This window comes from Xenopus tropicalis, chromosome 4 (assembly GCF_000004195.4).
Source record: "Xenopus tropicalis strain Nigerian chromosome 4, UCB_Xtro_10.0, whole genome shotgun sequence".
Taxonomy (NCBI): Eukaryota; Metazoa; Chordata; class Amphibia; order Anura; family Pipidae; genus Xenopus; species Xenopus tropicalis.
In genome coordinates this window covers 142,151,879-142,172,710 of record NC_030680.2, presented here as the reverse complement: position 1 = coordinate 142,172,710, position 20,832 = coordinate 142,151,879, and the positions used below count along the sequence as shown (strand labels likewise).

Below are 20,832 nucleotides of genomic sequence, written 5' to 3'. Positions count from 1 at the left end.
TGAGGTTAAAATAGACGTCTCCTCTGTGGCCCGGTGCTTTCAGTGAAGTGATAGATGCCCCCAACGCTGGGGAGACCTCTTTTTTTAAACACTTGGTGCTATGCATTTTCATCCTGCAGGCAAAACTATAGCTTCCTATTATTATACACCTCCAACATTGGCTGAAGCTCGTCTCAGAATTCACTTTTATTATGATAGAGACTAAGGGAAGTAGGTGGCAGGGAGCGAGAAGAAACTGGCACTGGGAAATAGGCAGATCCACAAGGGGGTTTCTTTTCCATTTGCTTTCATGGTGCCTCCCCAACACCCCTGCACTTACCTTTCCAGTAGTCATGTGTGGGTCAGCATTTTATTGACCCAAACCCAGCCCTAACCCACCCACTACCAACCCGCGTCCAACCCAACCCAGCAAGGCACCTGTATTTATAGACCCATGCCCAACCCTAACCCACCCACTACCAACCCGCGCCCAACCTGACCCAGCAAGGCACCTGTATTTATAGACCCATGCCCAAAAGGCCGGAACTAGGGGTAGGCAGATGAGGCAGCTGCCTAGAGTGCAACGATTGGGGGGCACCAGACAGGAGCCTCTTTTGCCTACCCCTAATCTGTGCTCCGTTTTCATTGCCCCCGCTGCTGGCATTACGTGGTGGGGGCAAAGAACTATTGCTATTGGGGGGTGTGCGGTGCGGTCGAGCAGGTGCAGGGGTGAGGTGGCCAACTGGGTTGCCTAGGGTGCCCGGTCGGCTCGGCTCGGCCCGCCCCTGACCCACCCATCCAGTGTCAGACTAGGGTGCCAGGGGCCCACCAGGAGACTTAGACTGTGGGCCCAGTGTCCAAAAATGTTTCCTTCTCCCTTCACCCGCATTATTTATTCTCATAATCACTTCCCCATACATATTATTATTTATTCTTCCTACTATTTATTTTCTTTGTTCTCATATAGGATTGAGGAACAACCATGTTATAGGCATACAAGGAAAAATGGCTGGGAGAGCAGGAGGGCCCACTGACACCTGGGCCCACCGGGAGTTTTCCTGGTATCCTATTGGGCCAGTCCAACACTGCACCCATCCTATATTGGCAGAAGCCAGAGGTAGGAAGGGAGGGCTCAGCCCCAACCTGCCCCCGACCCACAAGAACTGTTCTGAGCAGACCTAAAGGGGTGCTGGGTGGGGGCGCATTACTAGTGCAGATAATGCAATTGTGCTCTCTGCACTAAAAAAGCTGAATAACCATACATTTGGCTCTTAAAGAAGCAGCTTTTTTGCCACCCCTTTTAACTTGTGGGGCGCTGCCCCTGAGGGCGAGTACCCCTGCAGATCTAGAAAATATCCAAGTTGAGGTATCCAAAGGGTTAATCAAAATCAAAATATCAGGCACAGGTCTAGGCAGGATAGTCAGGAATAGTGATGGGCGATTTTTTGTCGCCAGGCATGGATTCACAGCGAACCTTCCAATTTCGCCATTGGCGTTTCGCAAAATTTCTGTGAAAAATTTGTAGTGTAAAAATTTGCTGCACTGCAAAAAAAGTCGCCGTCATGTTGAATTGGGCACAGTCGCATGAAAATTGGGTGCGGTCGCATTAAAATTCGGCACAGGCGGCAAAACAAGAAGCATGTGGCAAAAATAAGATGTGGGCGACAAAAAAGTCGCACGACACATGTGTTTTGCAGATTTTTCACCGATTTGCGTATTTTTGCCGTTTCACGAGTTTTATGGTGACGCGAAACGGGACAGATTTGCTCATCACTAGTCAGGAACAGACCAGGAGTCAATAACAGGAATGCCACATTAGAATAAGACCTGCAATGGGGTTCAGATATTATGAAATTGGTACAATAGTAATGTCATGGCACAGCACGGGCAATGAGGACATTGGGTCATGACTGATGCAACTGTACAATGGCCACCGGGGGGGCTTAAACATATGAGGGGTCAATTACTAAATGTGCAAAAACAATTGGTGAAATTTGCACTTGGCGCCCTGCCCTCCATGCTAAATGAATTGCCGCAGGTCTCTGTGCTCCAAAGCAGAGCGTCGTAACCTGCGTCTGCCCCCGTGAACGAGATTTCTGTGCTTTTGTGCCCCTTGGGCAGTACCATTTTTACAAGGGGGGTCAGAGACCCTAACAAGTCGGCAGCAGCTCTAATGGCACAGTGTACCTTTAGTTTTTATCCTAACTACGGATTTATCTAACAGAAACACTGAGAGGTGTATGTATAATTATTACCCTTTTCTTTATTTCCCCAGACTTGTAATATGTTGTTGGTCGGCTTTTACTTTCCAGCCCTGTCACTGTCTGTGCGGCACACCACCGGCTTTCTTTAGCCATTACAAGAGCCCTGGGACATGATTAACACCAGCCAAACGTGCCCGTAATTGGCCGTAGCAGGGACGTGCCCTTAAGCATTATCAGCCTTTTCAGAATTACAGATTAAATTGGCACAGGGAAAAGACTGAGCTTGATGAACAATTCATCCTTATCTTCTATATATATAATGTAAGCAAAATATACAAGTGGGCTCCAGGTGTACGACCCCTTCCCATATACAGTTCTGCAACCGCCATCAAGGAACTGCAGGTTCCCCTATGTAGAAATATGCTGAATTATTAAAAGCTAGAAAGTACAATAATATTGTGTTTATTACGGAACGACATGAGTGGGAGAGAAAATTGCAGCAATGTTCCTGCTCGTTATATAGGGAGAAATGTATTCCTTAACGGTGCTGGGAATGAAGGCACAAGGCTGCAGGATTGTGTAATGGGGGGGTATGTACTGTATATACTCGAGTATAAGCCTAGTTTTTCAGCACCCAAAATATGTTGAAAAAGTCACCCTCGGCTTATACTCGAGTCGGGTGCCATGGGTCCCTCCAGACTAGCACCCTCTCTCTTTTGTGTGCAAATTAGGCCCCCCGCAACCAGACCCTCCAGTGCCCTGGCCCGCTCCCAAATTCATCTTCATCATTGCACTTTATATTCTATATAAATCATAGTTTTGAAGGTTTTTAACTCTTTGTGTTTAGCTTGGTTGCTGATTGAGCTAAGGGGGTATTACTCTTGTATTGTTTTTGTTGACCCTCTTCTCCGCTTACAGAGCTAGTTTACTGTTTTTCTTTGAAAAAAATATTGAAAAACATATACCCCACTGATGCCTCATTTAATGTAATTTCATTGGCATTTATATTGATTATTGAAACTTAGCAGTAGCGGCTGCATTTCCCACCCTATAGGCTTATACTCGAGTCAATACCTTTTTCCAGTTTTCTTTTTTTGATTATTGAAACTTAGCAGTAGCTGCTGCATTTCCCACCCTATAGGCTTATACTCGAGTATATACGGTAAATGTACCACCTAATGCCCAACCAAACTGAGAAGTGATAAGAAATAAAGGGGAACTTTAGCCAAAAAAACTGTTTGCACACTGACAGTAAATGTCCATTTCCATTATACATTCATTAAATACTTTGCAAATCCAGTGTTTGTTTTATCCCTTTCCGTCTCTGTCGCAAATATCGGTCCTCTTCCAGGTCTATTAAATCCGCTGGCCTCTGCGACACTGTTTCAGAGAATATAAACAATCCGACAGATCCTGCTTTCGACAGCAAATACATTTGCAAATAACCGCTAAGAACACTGAATGAATGTATAATGGGAATTTGCTTAGACTGACATTCTCTTTCATTATCCCCCCAAAAAAACTGTTTTTAGGTGAAGTTGCCCTTTATATGAAGTTTGTGATTCATGAAGATGAACCTTGTTGCTTTGCAGAACCGGCGCTAACGTTAATGGTCTGTTTAAAATTCCCCTGAACGTTAATAGAAGGTGGAAGTTTATTTTTCCGCTTGCAGAAGAGAGCGGAGAGCTGCAGAGGTTAATGTGATCATGGTAAAGCCGGGGCATACATCTGCATGTATAATACGCCCGTGTTATCCAATTATCGGAGGCACCCAAGCTTTTCATATTTGGAGAGAAAAAAAAATGTAGAACTCTAGTGTGGCTGGTTTTACTAATGTGGGCTCTACATATAATCACTGCCTAAAAAAAGGATCAGGCACAATAATAGATCATCATAGTTTCCTTCTACAGCGCCATCAAGTTGCACGGATTATAATAACAGGAGAGTTACAGATAAATATATATACAGGTATGGGATCCCTTATCCAGAAACCCGTTATCCAGAAAGCTCCGAATTATGGAAAGCCTGTCTCACATAGACTACATTTTAATCAAATAATTCAGAATTTTAAAACTGATTTCCTTTTTCTCTGTAATAATAAAACAGTACCTGTACTTGATCCCAACTAAGATATAATTACCCCTTATTGGGGGCAGAACAGCCCTATTGGGTTTATTTAATGGTTAAATGATTCCCTTTTCTCTGTAATAATAAAACAGTACCTGTACTTGATCCCAACTAAGATATAATTACCCCTTATTGGGGGCAGAACAGCCCTATTGGGTTTATTTAATGGTTAAATGATTCCCTTTTCTCTGTAATAATAAAACAGTACCTGTACTTGATCCCAACTAAGATATAATTACCCCTTATTGGGGGCAGAACAGCCCTATTGGGTTTATTTGATGGTTAAATGATTCCCTTTTCTCTGTAATAATAAAACAGTACCTGTACTTGATCCTAACTAAGATATAATTACCCCTTATTGGGGCAGAACAGCCCTATTGGGTTTATTTAATGGTTAAATGATTCCCTTTTCTCTGTAATAATAAAACAGTACCTGTACTTGATCCCAACTAAGATATAATTACCCCTTATTGGGGGCAGAACAGCCCTATTGGGTTTATTTAATGGTTAAATGATTCCCTTTTCTCTGTAATAATAAAACAGTACCTGTACTTGATCCCAACTAAGATATAATTACCCCTTATTGGGGGCAGAACAGCCCTATTGGGTTTATTTCATGGTTAAATGATTCCCTTTTCTCTGTAATAATAAAACAGTACCTGTACTTGATCCCAACTAAGATACAATTACCCCTTATTGGGGGCAGAACAGCCCTATTGGGTTTAATTAATGTTTTATTGATTTTTTAGTAGACTTAAGGTATTGAGATTCAAATTACAGAAAGACCCCTTATCCGGAATACTCTTGGTCCCTAGCATTCTGGATAACGGGTCCTATACCTGTATATATATATTAACAGGCAAGGGTCATTAACTGAAACAGACAAACCACCAATGTTACATACTGCTGGATATAAAACATGCAACTTGTATATTCACATTAGTAATACACTCATTGCATTCATTGCGATGCATTGGCCACAATTGCATCAGGAGCAACACCCCCTGGCATGAAACAACAATGCTGGAATTTTGGGTAGAACACTGCATTATGGGAAAACTCTCCAAGTTGTATTTTGCTCAATGCACTTGCAATCATAAATGACCTGCTTTATCTGGTTACATATTCCCTTAACCCCCCCCCCAAAAAGTAAAAATATAATTGGAATTCAGTTCTATCTATTTTTACCAAGTGATATCATTTCAGAATTTCATGATGGAACAATGTAAGCTCCCTTGCAGTTTGTACTGGGAGTTTCTGAGGGGTGTTAAAGCTCTGAGGTTTAACACCCAATAGCCAAAATATTAATGGTATGGCACAATCATAAAAATGCAAAAGGTTTAGTTATATGAGACTTAAGCCATAAACATAGGCCCAGCGTATAAAGCTGGTCATACATGGTAAGATCCGATCACTTGGCGAGATTGCCATGGAGCGGATCTTCTCCCAATATGTCGATATACGGGTGGGCAATATTAAGCTAATTTGGTGATTTGGCTCCAGGGTCAATTGATCCAATGAAAGTGGCAGGTATACGCACCATCAGTTCGGGTACCAGGTGGTCCCCAATCTGATGAAAAAAATCAAACCTGCCCAATGGAGATCTGGTTTCAGGCCAGATGCCAGTTGGGGAGGCCCGTTGTTCGTGCCCATACACGGGTAGATAAGCTAAAATCAGCCTGTGTATGGCCACCTTAAGGGTAGTCTTCAGGTCAGGGAGACTACCCTATTTAAAAAGGAACTTACATGGGGGATTAACCTTTTTCGGAGGGTTGTTAGAGTCCCAAGCTCTAACACAAGCAAAAACACAAGCCATAAACATAAATAGCATAAAAAGCAAATAAAAAAGGCAATCTGCATGTAGGATTAATGTTTATGAGGGGGTGTTAAAGCGCTGAGCTCTAATTAGGGTCCCACTCCAAAAATTGTTGCCGGCATCAAAAAAGAATAGTCGCGGGTGTCAAAAGAATAGCCGTGCGACAAAATAATAGCCGCGGGCGACGAAATAATAGCCGTGAGACGAAATAATAGCCACGGGCGACGAAATAATAGCCGCTTGACAAAATAATAGCCGCGGGCGACAAAATAATAGCCGCGGGCGACAAAATAATAGCCGTGCGACTAAATAATAGCCACGGGCGACGAAATAATAGCCGTGCGACTAAATAATAGCCACGGGCGAAGAAATAATAGCCGCTTGACAAAATAATAGCCACGGGCGACAAAATAATAGCCGCTCAACAAAATAATACCCGCGGGCAACGAAACAATAGCTGTGCGACAAAATAATAGCCACGGGCGAAGAAATAATAGCCGCGCGACAAAATAATAGCCACGGGCGAAGAAATAATAGCCGCGCGACAAAATAATAGCCACGGGCGACGAAATAATAGCCGCGAGACAAAATAATAGCCGCGGGCGACGAAACAATAGCCCCGCGGCTATTATTTTGTCGCGCGGCTATTGTTTCGTCGCCCGCGGCTATTAGTTTGTCTCGCGGCTATTATTTCGTCACCCGCGGCTATTATTTAGTCGCCTGTGGCTATTATTTTGTCACCCGCAGCTATTATTTCGTCGCCCGTGGCTATTATTTTGTCACCCGCAGCTATTATTTTGTCACCCGCAGCTATTATTTCGTCGCCTGTGGCAACAATAGCTGCGCAACAAAATAATAGCCGCGGGTGACGAAACAATAGCTGCGCAACAAAATAATAGCCGCGGGTGACAATTTTTTTTGTCGCACGACATTTTCGCCGTTTCGCAAATTTTTCGCGAAAGATTTGCTCCTCACTAATAGCAAGTCATTTCCCAAGGCTTGACACCAATCCCCGACGTTCTATCACTGAAGGTATTAAACATCTGTTACGGCCCGGACGCGTGGTTCTGACAGTTCCCCTTTAAAACTGTTTGTCTCCATGAAAAGGGCACGTTTGAGGCGACGCAATGAAAGTATATAAATACATACAAGGTCAGTATGAGGATCTCTCGAGTGAATTCTTTTCAGAACAGAGCCGTCCACTGCAAACAGAAGAAGGCGTTTTAAGCATCAGCAAAGAAAGGGGTTCCTCATGATGGGGCCACTATATCCGTGTTGGTTCTAATGGGCAATTATGTGCACTCATTTGAAGTATAAATATCTCATTTTTTCTTTCTCAATGATGCGGGAGGTGTTCAAGGTTATTGATCTATGGAGAACGCTGATTGCCATGATGGAGGTCAAGAAGGAATAACCCCTTCCCACCTCCGTATCCAAATGGGCTAATGCCTCGTGTTGGGTTTCTTTGTTTGCCTTTCCCTTAATGTAAACTGGGTCCTTGTAAGGCTGAGGGTGACGGGCAACGTTATGTAAACGCCTGGGGTCTGAATGAAATGCAATTATATATATATACGTATATGTGGTTTATTACATCAATGGGGAACTAAAGCTATACAAAGAATATGGCTAGAAATGCTGTATTATATATATTGAACCTACTGTACCAGCCCAGCAGCCCTATAACAATTACGATCCAGGCCTTTAAAGTTGTCTATAGCAGCTCCCCATCTTGGATCTTGTTAGGCCGTCTTGTGTGTGTCAGTGGCACTGCACGTGCTCAGTGGGCTCTGGGCTGCCGTGGGGAAGCTAAGCTTAGGGGTCATTGGAAATCATCAACACTTTAGTAGATAGCGAGGTTCATATTTCCTAGAAGTGATTATGAATCAATTCTGATGCAGAGTGCACTGGTTTCTATGCTGCCATGTACTGTGAATCTGAATTAATTGCTAATCAGCCTTGTATTATGACTTTTTTATTATGTACACAGGGCCGCCGTCAGGGGGGCACAGGGGGGGACAGTTGTCCCGGGCCCAGACGATCGTCACTTTAAAGGGGGCCCTGCCATGATACAGTTTTTTAGCTTGGGCCCCCTGTCATTGGTGGTCAGCGGGTAATTCAATTGGTTACACGTGGTTACACCTTAGAAAAGTGTGCAGATGCAGCAGGGAGTGGGGGACATACCAAGGGGACGCAGCCAGAGAAGGAGGGGAGGGGAGCCGCAGGAAGCAGGAGGTCGCTGGGGGGAAGATGGAGGATGCTGGAGGGGAACTGCAGGAAGCAGGAGGTCGCTGGAGGGGGAAACTGGAGGATGCTGGGGGGGAGCCACAGGAAGCAGGAGGTTGCTGAGGGGGGAGCTGGAGGATGCTGGGGGGAGCTGAAGGATGCTGGGGGAGATGGAGGATGCTGGGGGGGAGCTGGAGGGATGCTGGGGAGAGCTGGAGGATGCTGGGAGGACGCTGGGAGGATGCTGGGGGGGAGCTGGAGGATGCTTCAGGGGAGCTGGAGGATGCTGGGGGGAGCTGGAGGATGCTGGGGGAGCTGGAGGATGCTGGGGGGAAGCTGGAGGATGCTGGGGGGAGCTGGAGGATGCTGGGGGAAGCTGGAGGATGCTGGGGAGGACTGCAGGAAGCAGGAGGTTGCTGAGGGGGGAGCTGGAGGATGCTGGGGGGAGCTGAAGGATGCTGGGGGGAGATGGAGGATGCTGGGGGGGAGCTGGAGGATGCTAGGGAGAGCTGGAGGATTCTGGGGAGGATGCTGGGAGGATGCTGGGGTGGGAGCTGGAGGATGCTGCAGGGGAGCTGGAGGATGCTGGGGGGAGCTGGAGGATGCTGGGGGGAGCTGGAGAATGCTGGGGGGAAGCTGGAGGATGCTGGGGGGAGCTGGAGGATGCTGGGGGGAAGCTGGAGGATGCTGGGGAGGATGCTGGGAGGAGTGGGAGGAAGCAGTGGGGAAGCAGCGGGGAGTGGGCCACAGTATGAAGACACTAGGGGAGGACCAGTAATGTTTTAGCGGGCCCTGGGCTGGCTAGCAATGTTTTAGGGGGTCCTTGCCCTTGCAACAATGCAAAACGTAACCCCTGGCTACCAATGTTTTATGGGGGCCCTGGCTACCAGTGCTTTAGGGGGGCCTGGCTACCAATGTCTGTGTGTCTTTTGTACGGATGGGAGGGGTCACTGGGGGAGGGGCCATTGGGGGACAGGTCATGGGAGGAGGGGGGGGGCCCAGAAAATTTTGTTGTGAGGGGCCCTATGATTTCTGATGGTGGCCCTGTATGTACATACTGTATATTGTTAGTCCCTAAGCTCAGTGACAGCAGCACAGAGTATGTGCAGGGAATCAGCAGAGGGGGGCTACTGGGGGCAACTTTGGGGGCACAGATTCTCATTGCTGTGGTGGCTCTGGGCTGGAAGAAATAGCTTTATTTCTCCTTTAAATGCTAAGAAAGGTGTAAAGCAGAAGAGGACAAGGCCTGGCACATCTGCTCATAGGGACCGTCCCTACTGATAATCTACTGTGATGTATCTGTTGCTGCAGGGCTGCAGGCAGGAATGGCGTGATGGCTTGAAGTAGGCTGGAGAGGGGATGGTAAGGGAATGGCCAATATATGATGTTTCGCGCCTCTCACACCTTGTTGCCTCTGTTCGGCCAGATGCTTTAGGGCATCACATGAGCTCGGCTATATTTATAGTATGGAACAGATCCATGTATCTGGGCCTCCCCTACTCTGGGGTCCTGCAGCTTTATACAGCAAATACATGCATCAGTGTAAATGGCAGTAACTGACAGGGATTGAGCAGGGCAGCACAGAAACCAGCGCAGTCTGCGGCAGGAATCCAAATGAATCTGTAACTGAAGTGGATTAAAGGGGGGCAGGGTGGCATCTCCTTGGCTCGGCTCTCCCAGCGCCCACGTTGTGCCTTTTCTAATAAACAACTGGAAATGAGTAATAATTTCCAGCGGGACCTGCAGGAATTAACTGGTGCAATGCTCTGCTGCCAATCCGTGGCTTTCCCTGGGGATTCTCTGCCGGGAGGGCGGGGCTCAAAGGGTTAAATGTATGAAAAATGAAAGAGGTGAAGTAGGTCAAGTACATGGGATTGTCTGTACCGAGGGCTGAGTAACACGCGTGTGGGGGGGGGCCTCAGCTTCACACACAGCAACTACACATTCACTCTCAGTGTCGGCATTGGCTGGGTGTGTAGTAAGGCACAATGGGCTGCAGTGCCCGGGTAATAGGCAATACACAGTTACAGCCCCTTCACCAACACAATCTTGTCTTACTACACACACTATCCCACAGCACTACTATACACACTATCCCACAGCACTACTATACACACTATCCCACAGCACTACTATACACACTATCCCACAGCACTACTATACACACTATCCCACAGCACTACTATACACACTAACCCACAGCACTACTATACTATGGTAGTGTGTTGGGGGTATCCTTAATGGAGAAGGATCTAGGGGTTTTTGTTGATAACAAGTTGTCTAATTCCAGGCAGTGTCATTCTGTGGCTACTAAAGCAAATAAAGTGCTGTCTTGTATAAAAAAGGGCATTGACTCAAGGGATGAGAACATAATTTTGCCCCTTTATAGGTCCCTGGTAAGGCCTCACCTTGAGTATGCAGTGCAGTTTTGGGCTCCAGTCCTTAAGAAGGATATTAATGAGCTGGAGAGAGTGCAGAGACGTGCAACTAAACTGGTTAAGGGGATGGAAGGGTTAAACTATGAGGTGAGACTGTCGAGGTTGGGGTTGTTTTCTCTGGAAAAGAGGCGCTTGCGAGGGGACATGATTACTCTGTACAAGTACATTAGAGGGGATTATAGGCAGTTGGGGGATGTTCTTTTTTCCCATAAAAACAATCAGCGCACCAGAGGTCACCCCTTTAGATTAGAGGAAAGGAGTTTCCATTTGAAGCAGCGTAGGTGGTTTTTCACGGTGAGGGCAGTGAGGTTGGGGAATGCCCTTCCTAGTGATGGGGTAATGGCAGATTCTGTTAATGCCTATAAGAGGGGCCTGGATGAGTTCTTGATCAATCAGAATATCCAAGGCTATTGTGATACTAATATCTACAGTTAGTACTAGTGGTTGTATTTATAGTTTATGTATGTGAGTGTATAGATTGGTAGGTGTGGGTTAGGTGTGCTGGGTTTACTTGGATGGGTTGAACTTGATGGACACAGGTCTTTTTTCAACCCTATGTAACTATGTAACTATGTAACTAACCCACAGCACTACTATACACACTAACCCACAGCACTACTATACACGCTAACCCACAGCACTACTATACACACTAACCCACAGCACTACTATACACACTATCCCACAGCACTACTATACACACTAACCCACAGCACTACTATACACACTAACCCACAGCACTACTATACACACTAACCCACAGCACTACTATACACACTAACCCACAGCACTACTATACACACTATCCCACAGCACTACTATACACACTATCCCACAGCACTACTATACACACTACCACAGCATATAAACACTAACCCACAGCACTACTATACACACTAACCCACAGCACTACTATACACACTAACCCACAGCACTACTATACACACTAACCCACAGCACTACTATACACACTAACCCACAGGCACTACTATACAAACCCACAGCACTATATACACCTAACCCACAGCACTACTATACACACTAACCCACAGCACTACTAACACACTTCCCACAGCACTACTATACACACTAACCCACAGCACTACTATTACACACTAACCCACAGCACTACTATACACACTAACCCACAGCACTACTATACACACTAACCCACAGGCACTACTATACACACTAACCCCACAGCACTACTATACACACTAACCCACAGCACTACTATACACACTATCCCACAGCACTACTATACACACTAACCCACAGCACTACTATACACACTAACCCACAGCACTACTATACACACTGTCCCTTCCAGTGGCGTAGCGAGGGGGGTGCCGAGGGGGCCATGGCCCCGGGCGGCATATCAGAAGGGGCGGCGGCGGCTCCTTCTCTCTTACAGGCAACAGGCGCTTTTATAAGGTTGCGCCCGTGCGTATGACGTCACACGTCAGCGACGAGGCGCAACCTTATAGAAGCGCCTGTTGCCTGTAAGAGAGAAGGAGCCGCCGCCGATGGTCTGTTGGGGGTATGTACTATGGGGGAAATTGGGGGCACTGTGTGGGGGCTACTGTCTATGGGGAAATTGGGGGCACTTTGTGGGGTGTTGTGTATGGGGGCACTTCCTATTGGGGGCACTGTGTATGGGGCAATTGGGGCTCTGTGTATGAGGGCACTTTCTATTGGGGGCAAGATCTTTGGGGGGTATTGTCTATGGGGACACTGTGTATGGGGCAATTGGGGCACTGTGTATGGGGGCACTTCCTATTGGGGGCACTTTGTATGGGGCAATTGGGGGCACTGTTTATGGGGGCACTTTCTATTGGGGGAACTGTGTATGGGGCAATTGGGGCACTGTGTATGGGGGGCACTTTCTGTGGGGGGGCAAGGTCTTTGGGGGGTACTGTCTATGGGGGAACTGTGTATGGGGAAATTGGGGCACTGTGTATGGGGGCACTTCCTATTGGGGGCACTGTCTAAGGGCAATTAGGGGCACTGTGTGGAGGGGGCTGTCTATGGGGACACTGTGTATGGGGCAATTGGAGGCACTGTCTATGGGGAAATTGGGGCACTTTCTATGGGCAATTGGAGGCAATGTGTGTGGGGGGCACTGTGTATGGGGCAATTGGGGGCACTGTGTACTGTCTATGGGGCAGTTGTATGGGGGGACCGTGGCCAGAATAGCGTTAGGGGGGCCTGGCCAGCATAGTGTTAGGGGGCACTGTGGTAGGGTGACCCTAATACTTTTTATGTCTGTGTGTCCTGTACTGATGGGAGGGGCCCTGTGATTTCTGATGGCGGCCCTGCCACCATGGGCAGCCACGGACGCACAGCTGAATCCACTTTTTACAATTATGACATGCGCACCGCATTTCAAATTCAATCAAAAAAAAAAAAAAATTTAATGCTGCTTTTTTTATTTTGTCTATTTTTTTTAAGAATAACTAAATAGAGGGGCGGCAAATTTCTGGTCGGCCCCGGGCGACGAAAGCCCACGCTACGCCACTGGTCCCTTCCTATAGAGGAAGCAAACCCTGTGGGGATAGAGGGACCCAGACCATGGGGTCTGCTCCATCTATAGCTGTAGAGACATCCCCTCTCCCCAGCCACTTTCCTACCTGAGATTTGATGGGCAGGGAGAGGGCAGATGCAACTAGGTTGGGGGGGGGCGTGACAGGATGGGTAGGGGGTGTTGGGCCCCTCAAGAGATTTTTTGCAGGGGTGTTCAGCACTATATAGTTACATCACTCATTGTATGCATTGTCTCACAGTTGCAGTTCCCCTGACCTGGTCTTGCTTTGCTGCACTGCCACAAAACGTTTTGAAAGTACATTTACCCCAGCTGCCCCTAGCAATAGTTACACACAGTACACAGGGCCTCCACCAGTTCCTATCAGCACTGGACAGCTCTCCCAGCACGGTAACGACTACGGCACAAAGAGCATATTCCTTTGCAGTGAAAAACTCCCAAATGCCCCGCTGCAGCTGAAACCAAATATAATTCTAATCAGCTTCCCAATATACAATCATTCCACATTTCCACTGGTTTTAAAGTTATTTATAAATGTAATTGTCTGTCCCTCCCTTTGTGTTCTGCACCTTGGTGCTTTTCGTCTTCAGAAACCGTGTAGCAGCTGATTAGCAGCCCAGCGACCCTGACTGCTGCTACACGGTTTCATTAGACAGACGCTGATACATTGTTGCAGGAATCAGACAGGGATAAGCAGTCGCTGCTTCCAATAACAATTACAGTTACAAATAACTTAATAACCACGGGGAAGCTTTACTACTGGAACGTGGCTGAGAGTGGCATTTTTGTTCATTAGCCAAAACAGTGGGGTTTGCACCCGCAATAGTGAATATACATCGGAATCACAGCGGAAAAAAACATTTGGAGCGTCTACTGCAAATATTGGGTCAATGACGAGCAAATCAAGGACACTGGCTCCTCTTCTTCACGGGCAGCTCCATTCAAACAGTTGAACTACATCAATCAGAGTGGCAGCTTTTTTTTTTTTTTCTTTCAGAGCAAAACAGAAAACATTTAGAGAGAGAATAGGATTCTAAATATAAATTGGCCCACATCTGCAAAATAAATGTGTTACTAAAGCGAGCCTTGGCATATAGGAAAATGAGTCTCGGCTGACCTTTCCAATGGCATTCCTCCCATTGCTCCTCAACAATAATGCAGCACTCGCACTGCTCAAAGCCACACTTGGAACAAACAAGTATTTGTGCCATGCCTATATCTGGATAGATAGATAGATAGATAGATAGATAGATAGATAGATAGATAGATAGATGATAGATAGATAGAAATAGATAGATAGATAGATGATAGATAGATAGATAGATAGATAGATAGATAGATAGATAGATAGATAGATAGATGATAGATAGATAGATAGATAGATAGAAATAGATAGATAGATGATAGATAGATGATAGATAGATGATAGATAGATAGATAGATAGAAAGATGATAGATACTGTAGATAGATGATAGAGCAATAGATAGATAGATGATAGATAGATAGATAGATAGATGATAGATAGATAGATAGATAGATAGGTAGATAGATAGATGATAGATAGATAGATAGATGATAGATAGATAGATGATAGATAGATAGATAGATAGAAATAGATAGATAGATGATAGATAGATGATAGATAGATAGATAGATAGATAGATACTGTAGATAGATGATAGAGCAATAGATAGATAGATGATAGATAGATAGATAGATATAGATGATAGAGCCAGAGATAGATAGATGATAGATACTGTAGATAGATGATAGAGCAAAAGATATATGATAGATAGATAGATAGATAAATGATAGAGCTAGATATAGATAGGTGTATAAATTGATATATAAAAAGAATGTGATAGAAGATAGATAGATAGATAGATAGATAGATGATAGATAAATAGATAGATAGATAGATAGATACTGTAGATAGATGATCGAGCAAGAGATAGATGATGATAGATAGATAGATAGATAGATGATAGATACTGTAGATAGATGATCGAGCAATAGATAGATAGATGATAGAGCTAGAGATAGATAGGTATATAAATTGATATATAAAAAGAATGTGCATATCATTTTGCCCATTGTGTCTTCAGATATATAAATAGATAGATAGATAGATGATAGATAGATAGATAGATAGATAGATAGATAGATAGATAGATGATAGATGGATAGATAGATAGATAGATAGATAGATGATGGATAGATAGATGATAGATAGATAGATAGATAGATAGATAGATAGACAGACAGACAGATAGATAGATAGATGATAGATAGATAGATAGATAGATGATAGATAGATGATAGATAGATAGATAGATAGATAGATAGACAGATAGATGATAGGTAGATAGATAGATAGATAGACAGATAGATAGATGATAGGTGTAACTATAGAGAAAGCAGACCCTGCAGTTGCAGGGGGGCCCAGTAGTAATTTCAATATATCTTTGTAGACATACCAGTGTTTTGGGCCCTAAGCTAAATTTGCTGTGGGGCCCAGTAATATCTAGTTATGCTACTTACAGTAATAGATAGATGATAGATAATAGATAGATAAAATGTAATGTTCATATTATTTTGAATTTTGTGTTTTTCAGTGAATGTGCCCTAGGCAATCATTTTTGTTTTCTTTTGCCAATTTGGCGTCCACTTCTTTTTACTAAATAAGGAAACATTCAGGCTTTTTCAATTTGTGAGTTCAGTTGTGTTGGGAAAAAACCCACTGAAACTACACAAAATCCCAATGCCTGTTTGTCTGTGTATGTATAGTATGTACTCTATCTGTGATTGTCTGTGCAAGCTTTCCTATGTGTGTGTGTGACTGCCCGAGTGTGTATTTACTGTATACACAAGTAGCTCTATATAAATAAAAAATATACATATAGGCATGCATACTCGTGTGTGTGTGTGTGTGTGAATGGCAATATGTCTGTATATGTGTGTGTTGGTATGTGAGAATGCATGTGTGAATGAGCAAACAATAGCCTGTGTGTGTGTATTGTATGTCTGTGCGTGTTCCCCTGTGTGGCTATATATGTATGTATGTGTATCTGTTTACACCCACATCTATGTTCCAATAACTTCTCTGCATTCTCAGCTTACATAACAACATTAAAACAAATTACCCGACCTAATTATTCATTATAAAGGCCCATAATATATTTATTCGGTGCCCGCTCCCCTCCCAGAGAGGCATTTCCGTCAGGGTGTCAGAGAGTTCACCCAATGAGTTGCCCATTCCCAAGAAGATAAGAGAGAGTGTTACAAATTATGTGTAATCAGCCCGCTAATTGCACTCATAAATCTATGATTCCGCCGATCTGACTGAGTTATTAATTCTCGCCGGCCAAACTGTACGACTATCAAACAATTTGTCACAATCCGTGTTGGTACCTGAGCGAGTCCGTGTGTGTGTGTGTGTGTGCCGTGCCCTGCTACACGCCATGGAAGGAACAGGAAACATATAATTGTGTTGCTATGATACTAATTGCTTTTATGTTTGAAAACATTGGACTTTAATTGGGAAATGTGCATGGCGGCGCATTCTGTGGCATCTGCCAATTAAGGGCGATGTCGTTATCGCTTCTTTAGTTGGAGACAAATTGACATTGTTTTTCCTATTTATTTGCGGGATCCTTGTGTGTTTTGTCCTTCATATCAATTTACTGAACATGGAGGCTATATTATTATACAGGCCACATTTTTTCTTTATGATGATTATTTAATCTATTCAAAATAGTACATGGACATGTCTCTTATTCTTTGATAGGTAAAACTTTACTCTACTCACACTGTTACCAGACTTGTTTTCCGCCCCCGACAAATGGTTTTGCACAGTCAAAATTCAGAATGGGGTAAAAACTCATTTCAGCACTGGACAGTGACCAAGTTCCCAGTATGGGAAATCTGTACAATAGACTTTCTATAGATTGTTCTAGCACAGAGCCAACAGGACAGGCTTAGAAATGTAGGGTCCAGGCTCTGCCCTGTGCTTCAGGTGTCCTTCCAAGCAGCACAGACCCCAGACACACACGTATGAATCTGCAAGCGACGTGCTTTCATCCAAAGGGCAGAGCAAAGTAACTTATTTATCTTCCTCACTAGAGAAGCTGCCGTGATTGCACCTTACAGGACTGACAGAGATACTGATGATCCATAAAGGAATAATGAGAGAGATCCTGCAGGCATTTGGGTGCTGGGGAGGGAAACTTGCAAGTGGGTAGGGGGGGGGGGTCATCAGTCCCCTGACCGGCTCATCCATTTCCAACGGCTGCAAGGAACAGCAGCTGCTCCCAAGCTCAGGGGACTGGAAAGTGCTCCCTATCTCTCAGCCACTAGACTCCAGCAAAGCTCATAGGGGCGGCCGTGTAAGCACAGCCTTTAGTGTGTGTCTGTCAGCTACAGATATTAAATAGCTATGTATATACTGTAACTATAACGTATGGATTGGGGAGTAACTCCTCCCTTTATCAAAAGTTGTCTGTCTCATTATGCAATCCAGGCTCATTACACTAATTGATTACAATGGCCAAAACAGACATCAGATAGATAGCAAAATAGATAATAATAGATAGATAATAGATAAATGATAGATAGGTAGATAGATAGATAACGGATAGATAGATAGATATTGAAATAGATAGATAGATAGATAGATAGATATTGAAATAGATAGATAATGAATGGATAGATAGATAGATAGATAGATAAATAGAGATAAACGATGATAGATGATAGATAGATAGATAGATAGATAGATATATAGATATTGAAATAGATGAATGGATAGATAGATAGATAGATATTGAAATAGATAGATAATGAATGGATAGATAGATAGATAGATAGATAGATATTGAAATAGATAGATAATGAATGGATAGATAGATAGATAGATAGATATTGAAATAGATAGATAATGAATGGATAGATAGATGGATAGATAGATGGATAGATAGATAGATAGATTGATAGATAGATAGATAGATAGAGATAAACGATGATAGATAGATAGATAGATAGATAGATAGATGATAGATAGATAGATAGATAGATAGATAGATAGAGATAAACAATGATAGATAGATAGATAGATAGATAATAGATAGATAGAATACATAGATAGATAGGTAGATAGCTATATAAATGATAGACAGATAAATGATAGATAGATAGATAGATAAATAGATAGATAGATAATAGCAAATTCCATCTGGGGAGAAAGCACTTAGATGGTATTACAGCGGCACTTGAGAGGCAGCTGCAGGCAGAAAGGCATGAGGTGGAAATTCCGAGCCTGTCTGGCCACTCAGCAGTGAGAACATTATAGAGATGGGAGAGAATAATCCGAGTAGCGGAGCCGCTGCCCTGCTCCCTTGCACAGACGCTGAGGTGCCGCTGCCCGGCTCTGCTCACTGTAAGCTCAATAGGATCCGCTTCTCACCAGTAGTTATAACTGTTAGATCCTTGAGCTATGGGATCTATTATCCAGAAATGCCATTTCCTATCTAATCAAACTGTTATTTTTACACTTTATCAGTCATATTAAGACTGTATGAGGATAACCAAGCTGCACAGATCCATGTTAACGGCAAAAAAAATCTATCTCAATTGCTTTAATGTTTAACTGTTCTATCATTGCCTTTGTGCATGGTGATCCAAATTACAGAAAAATCTCTGATCCAGAAAACCCAAGGTCCCTAGCATTTTTGATAATTGATCACCAGCATAAAGCTGGACAACTGAATGTGGAGATACTCAGCCCAAGAGCATTATAACAGGATAAAAGCAAACATGCAATGATTTCAGCCAGATCAGTAGTGTATTATATTATATTATTATTATATAGCACTGACATATTACTGAGCACTTTTCAGCAAATGTTTAATCATTCCCATCAGTCCCTGCCACACTGGAGCTTACAATCTAATTTCCCCAGCACAGACACATAGACACAAGGGTCCATTTATCAGTAGTCTAGCGGTGCATTATGGAGTGTGGGAGGCAACTGAAGCACCCATAGGGGAAACATAAACACTCAGCTTGGAATGGAACCCAAGTGGCAATGCTATCCAAGTTGCCCAAAGAGATATAAGTAGATAGATACATAGATAAAGGGAAAGATCAGCAGGTGGTATAAAGGTATAAAGGTAGATAGAACTATAAATGAAAGGAAGGATATCATAACAATGATATCAATGATAGAATGAGAATGAACAAGCACATATGGACAGAACACATAGATCATTTGGAATTTCTAATTATTGCATAAAAAGTTTCTCAACTGCATTAACCCCCCCCCCCCCACCCCCTCATGCATCAATGTGCCATTCCCAGGGCACAGCTTGGGGGTAACATTGGTATGGGCTAGCAATTAGGGCAGAAGGCTACTCACAGATGAAGCTGGTCAGTGATTCCTCTTGCTCTGTAGGGAAGGGCAGGCTGTGCAGGGTTGTGCCATGGTGGGGGATTAGCATCTGATCCGTAAGTCAGGGGATGATAATGACTTTGTAGCTGGGAGAGTTACCTGTAGAAGCATTGGGAGAGGTTGGCAGCCAGGCTGAGCACCCCCACATTGGGAGACAGAAGTTACAGGCAGTGATCCCACAATAGTCCGAACCGTTTACATCCCCAGCTTAGTAAGGTACAGTCACCCCAAGGCTGATAGAGCAGAGCCAGGCACTGGGCTCCTACAGGAGGGATCACTGGAGAGAATGGGAGATTTAGTGTCTGGAGAAAGGAGGATTTGTGCCGGAGGGGTCTCCTCTGCTTGTGTGGCAGCTCCTGCGATACAAACCCCCTTCTCCCGCACCGGGGGTCGCACCAGCACAGAGACGCACGGACAGAAGCTCTGAGCGCAGAGTAACAGGAGCCCCAGTGCACATGGAACTGATTGGAGGAGACACAGATGCGACTGTTGTACTGCGCCCTCCCTGCTCCATCCCCTGCCCGCCCCTAACTCTCCATCCCCGGCATCTCCCCTGCTCGTTAGTTCAGCCTCATAAACCGGCAGCCACCGGTCCTGCTCTTTAGTTCTGCCCCATATACAGCAGCCACCGGTCCTGCTCTTTAGTTCTGCCCCATATACAGCAGCCACCGGTCCTGCTCTTTAGTTCTGCCCCATATACAGCAGCCACCGGTCCTGCTCTAGTTCAGCCCCATATACAGCAGCCACAGGTCCTGCTCTTTAGTTCAGCCCCATATACAGCAGCCACCGGTCCTGCTCTTTAGTTCAGCCCCATATACAGCAGCCACCGGTCCTGCTCTTTAGTTCAGCCCCATATACAGCAGCCACCGGTCCTGCTCTAGTTCAGCCCCATATACAGCAGCCACCGGTCCTGCTCTTTAGTTCTGCCCCATATACAGCAGCCACCGGTCCTGCTCTAGTTCAGCCCCATATACAGCAGCCACCGGTCCTGCTCTTTAGTTCTGCCCCATATACAGCAGCCACCGGTCCTGCTCTTTAGTTCTGCCCCATATACAGC

At 44.6% G+C, this 20,832-nt stretch overlaps 1 protein-coding gene across 1 annotated transcript in view; it reads right to left on the bottom strand.

The window, feature by feature from the left end:
- The window catches only part of tafa4 (TAFA chemokine like family member 4), a 132,604-nt gene extending 112,348 nt beyond the window's left edge, over positions 1-20,256 (bottom strand). The window contains exon 1 of the mRNA XM_002940513.5: positions 19,743-20,256. Within this exon, the coding sequence (XP_002940559.2) occupies positions 19,743-19,824 (82 nt within the window). The 5' untranslated portion in view covers positions 19,825-20,256. The remainder of the gene's footprint in view (positions 1-19,742) is intronic.
- Positions 20,257-20,832: the final 576 nt, after the last annotated feature.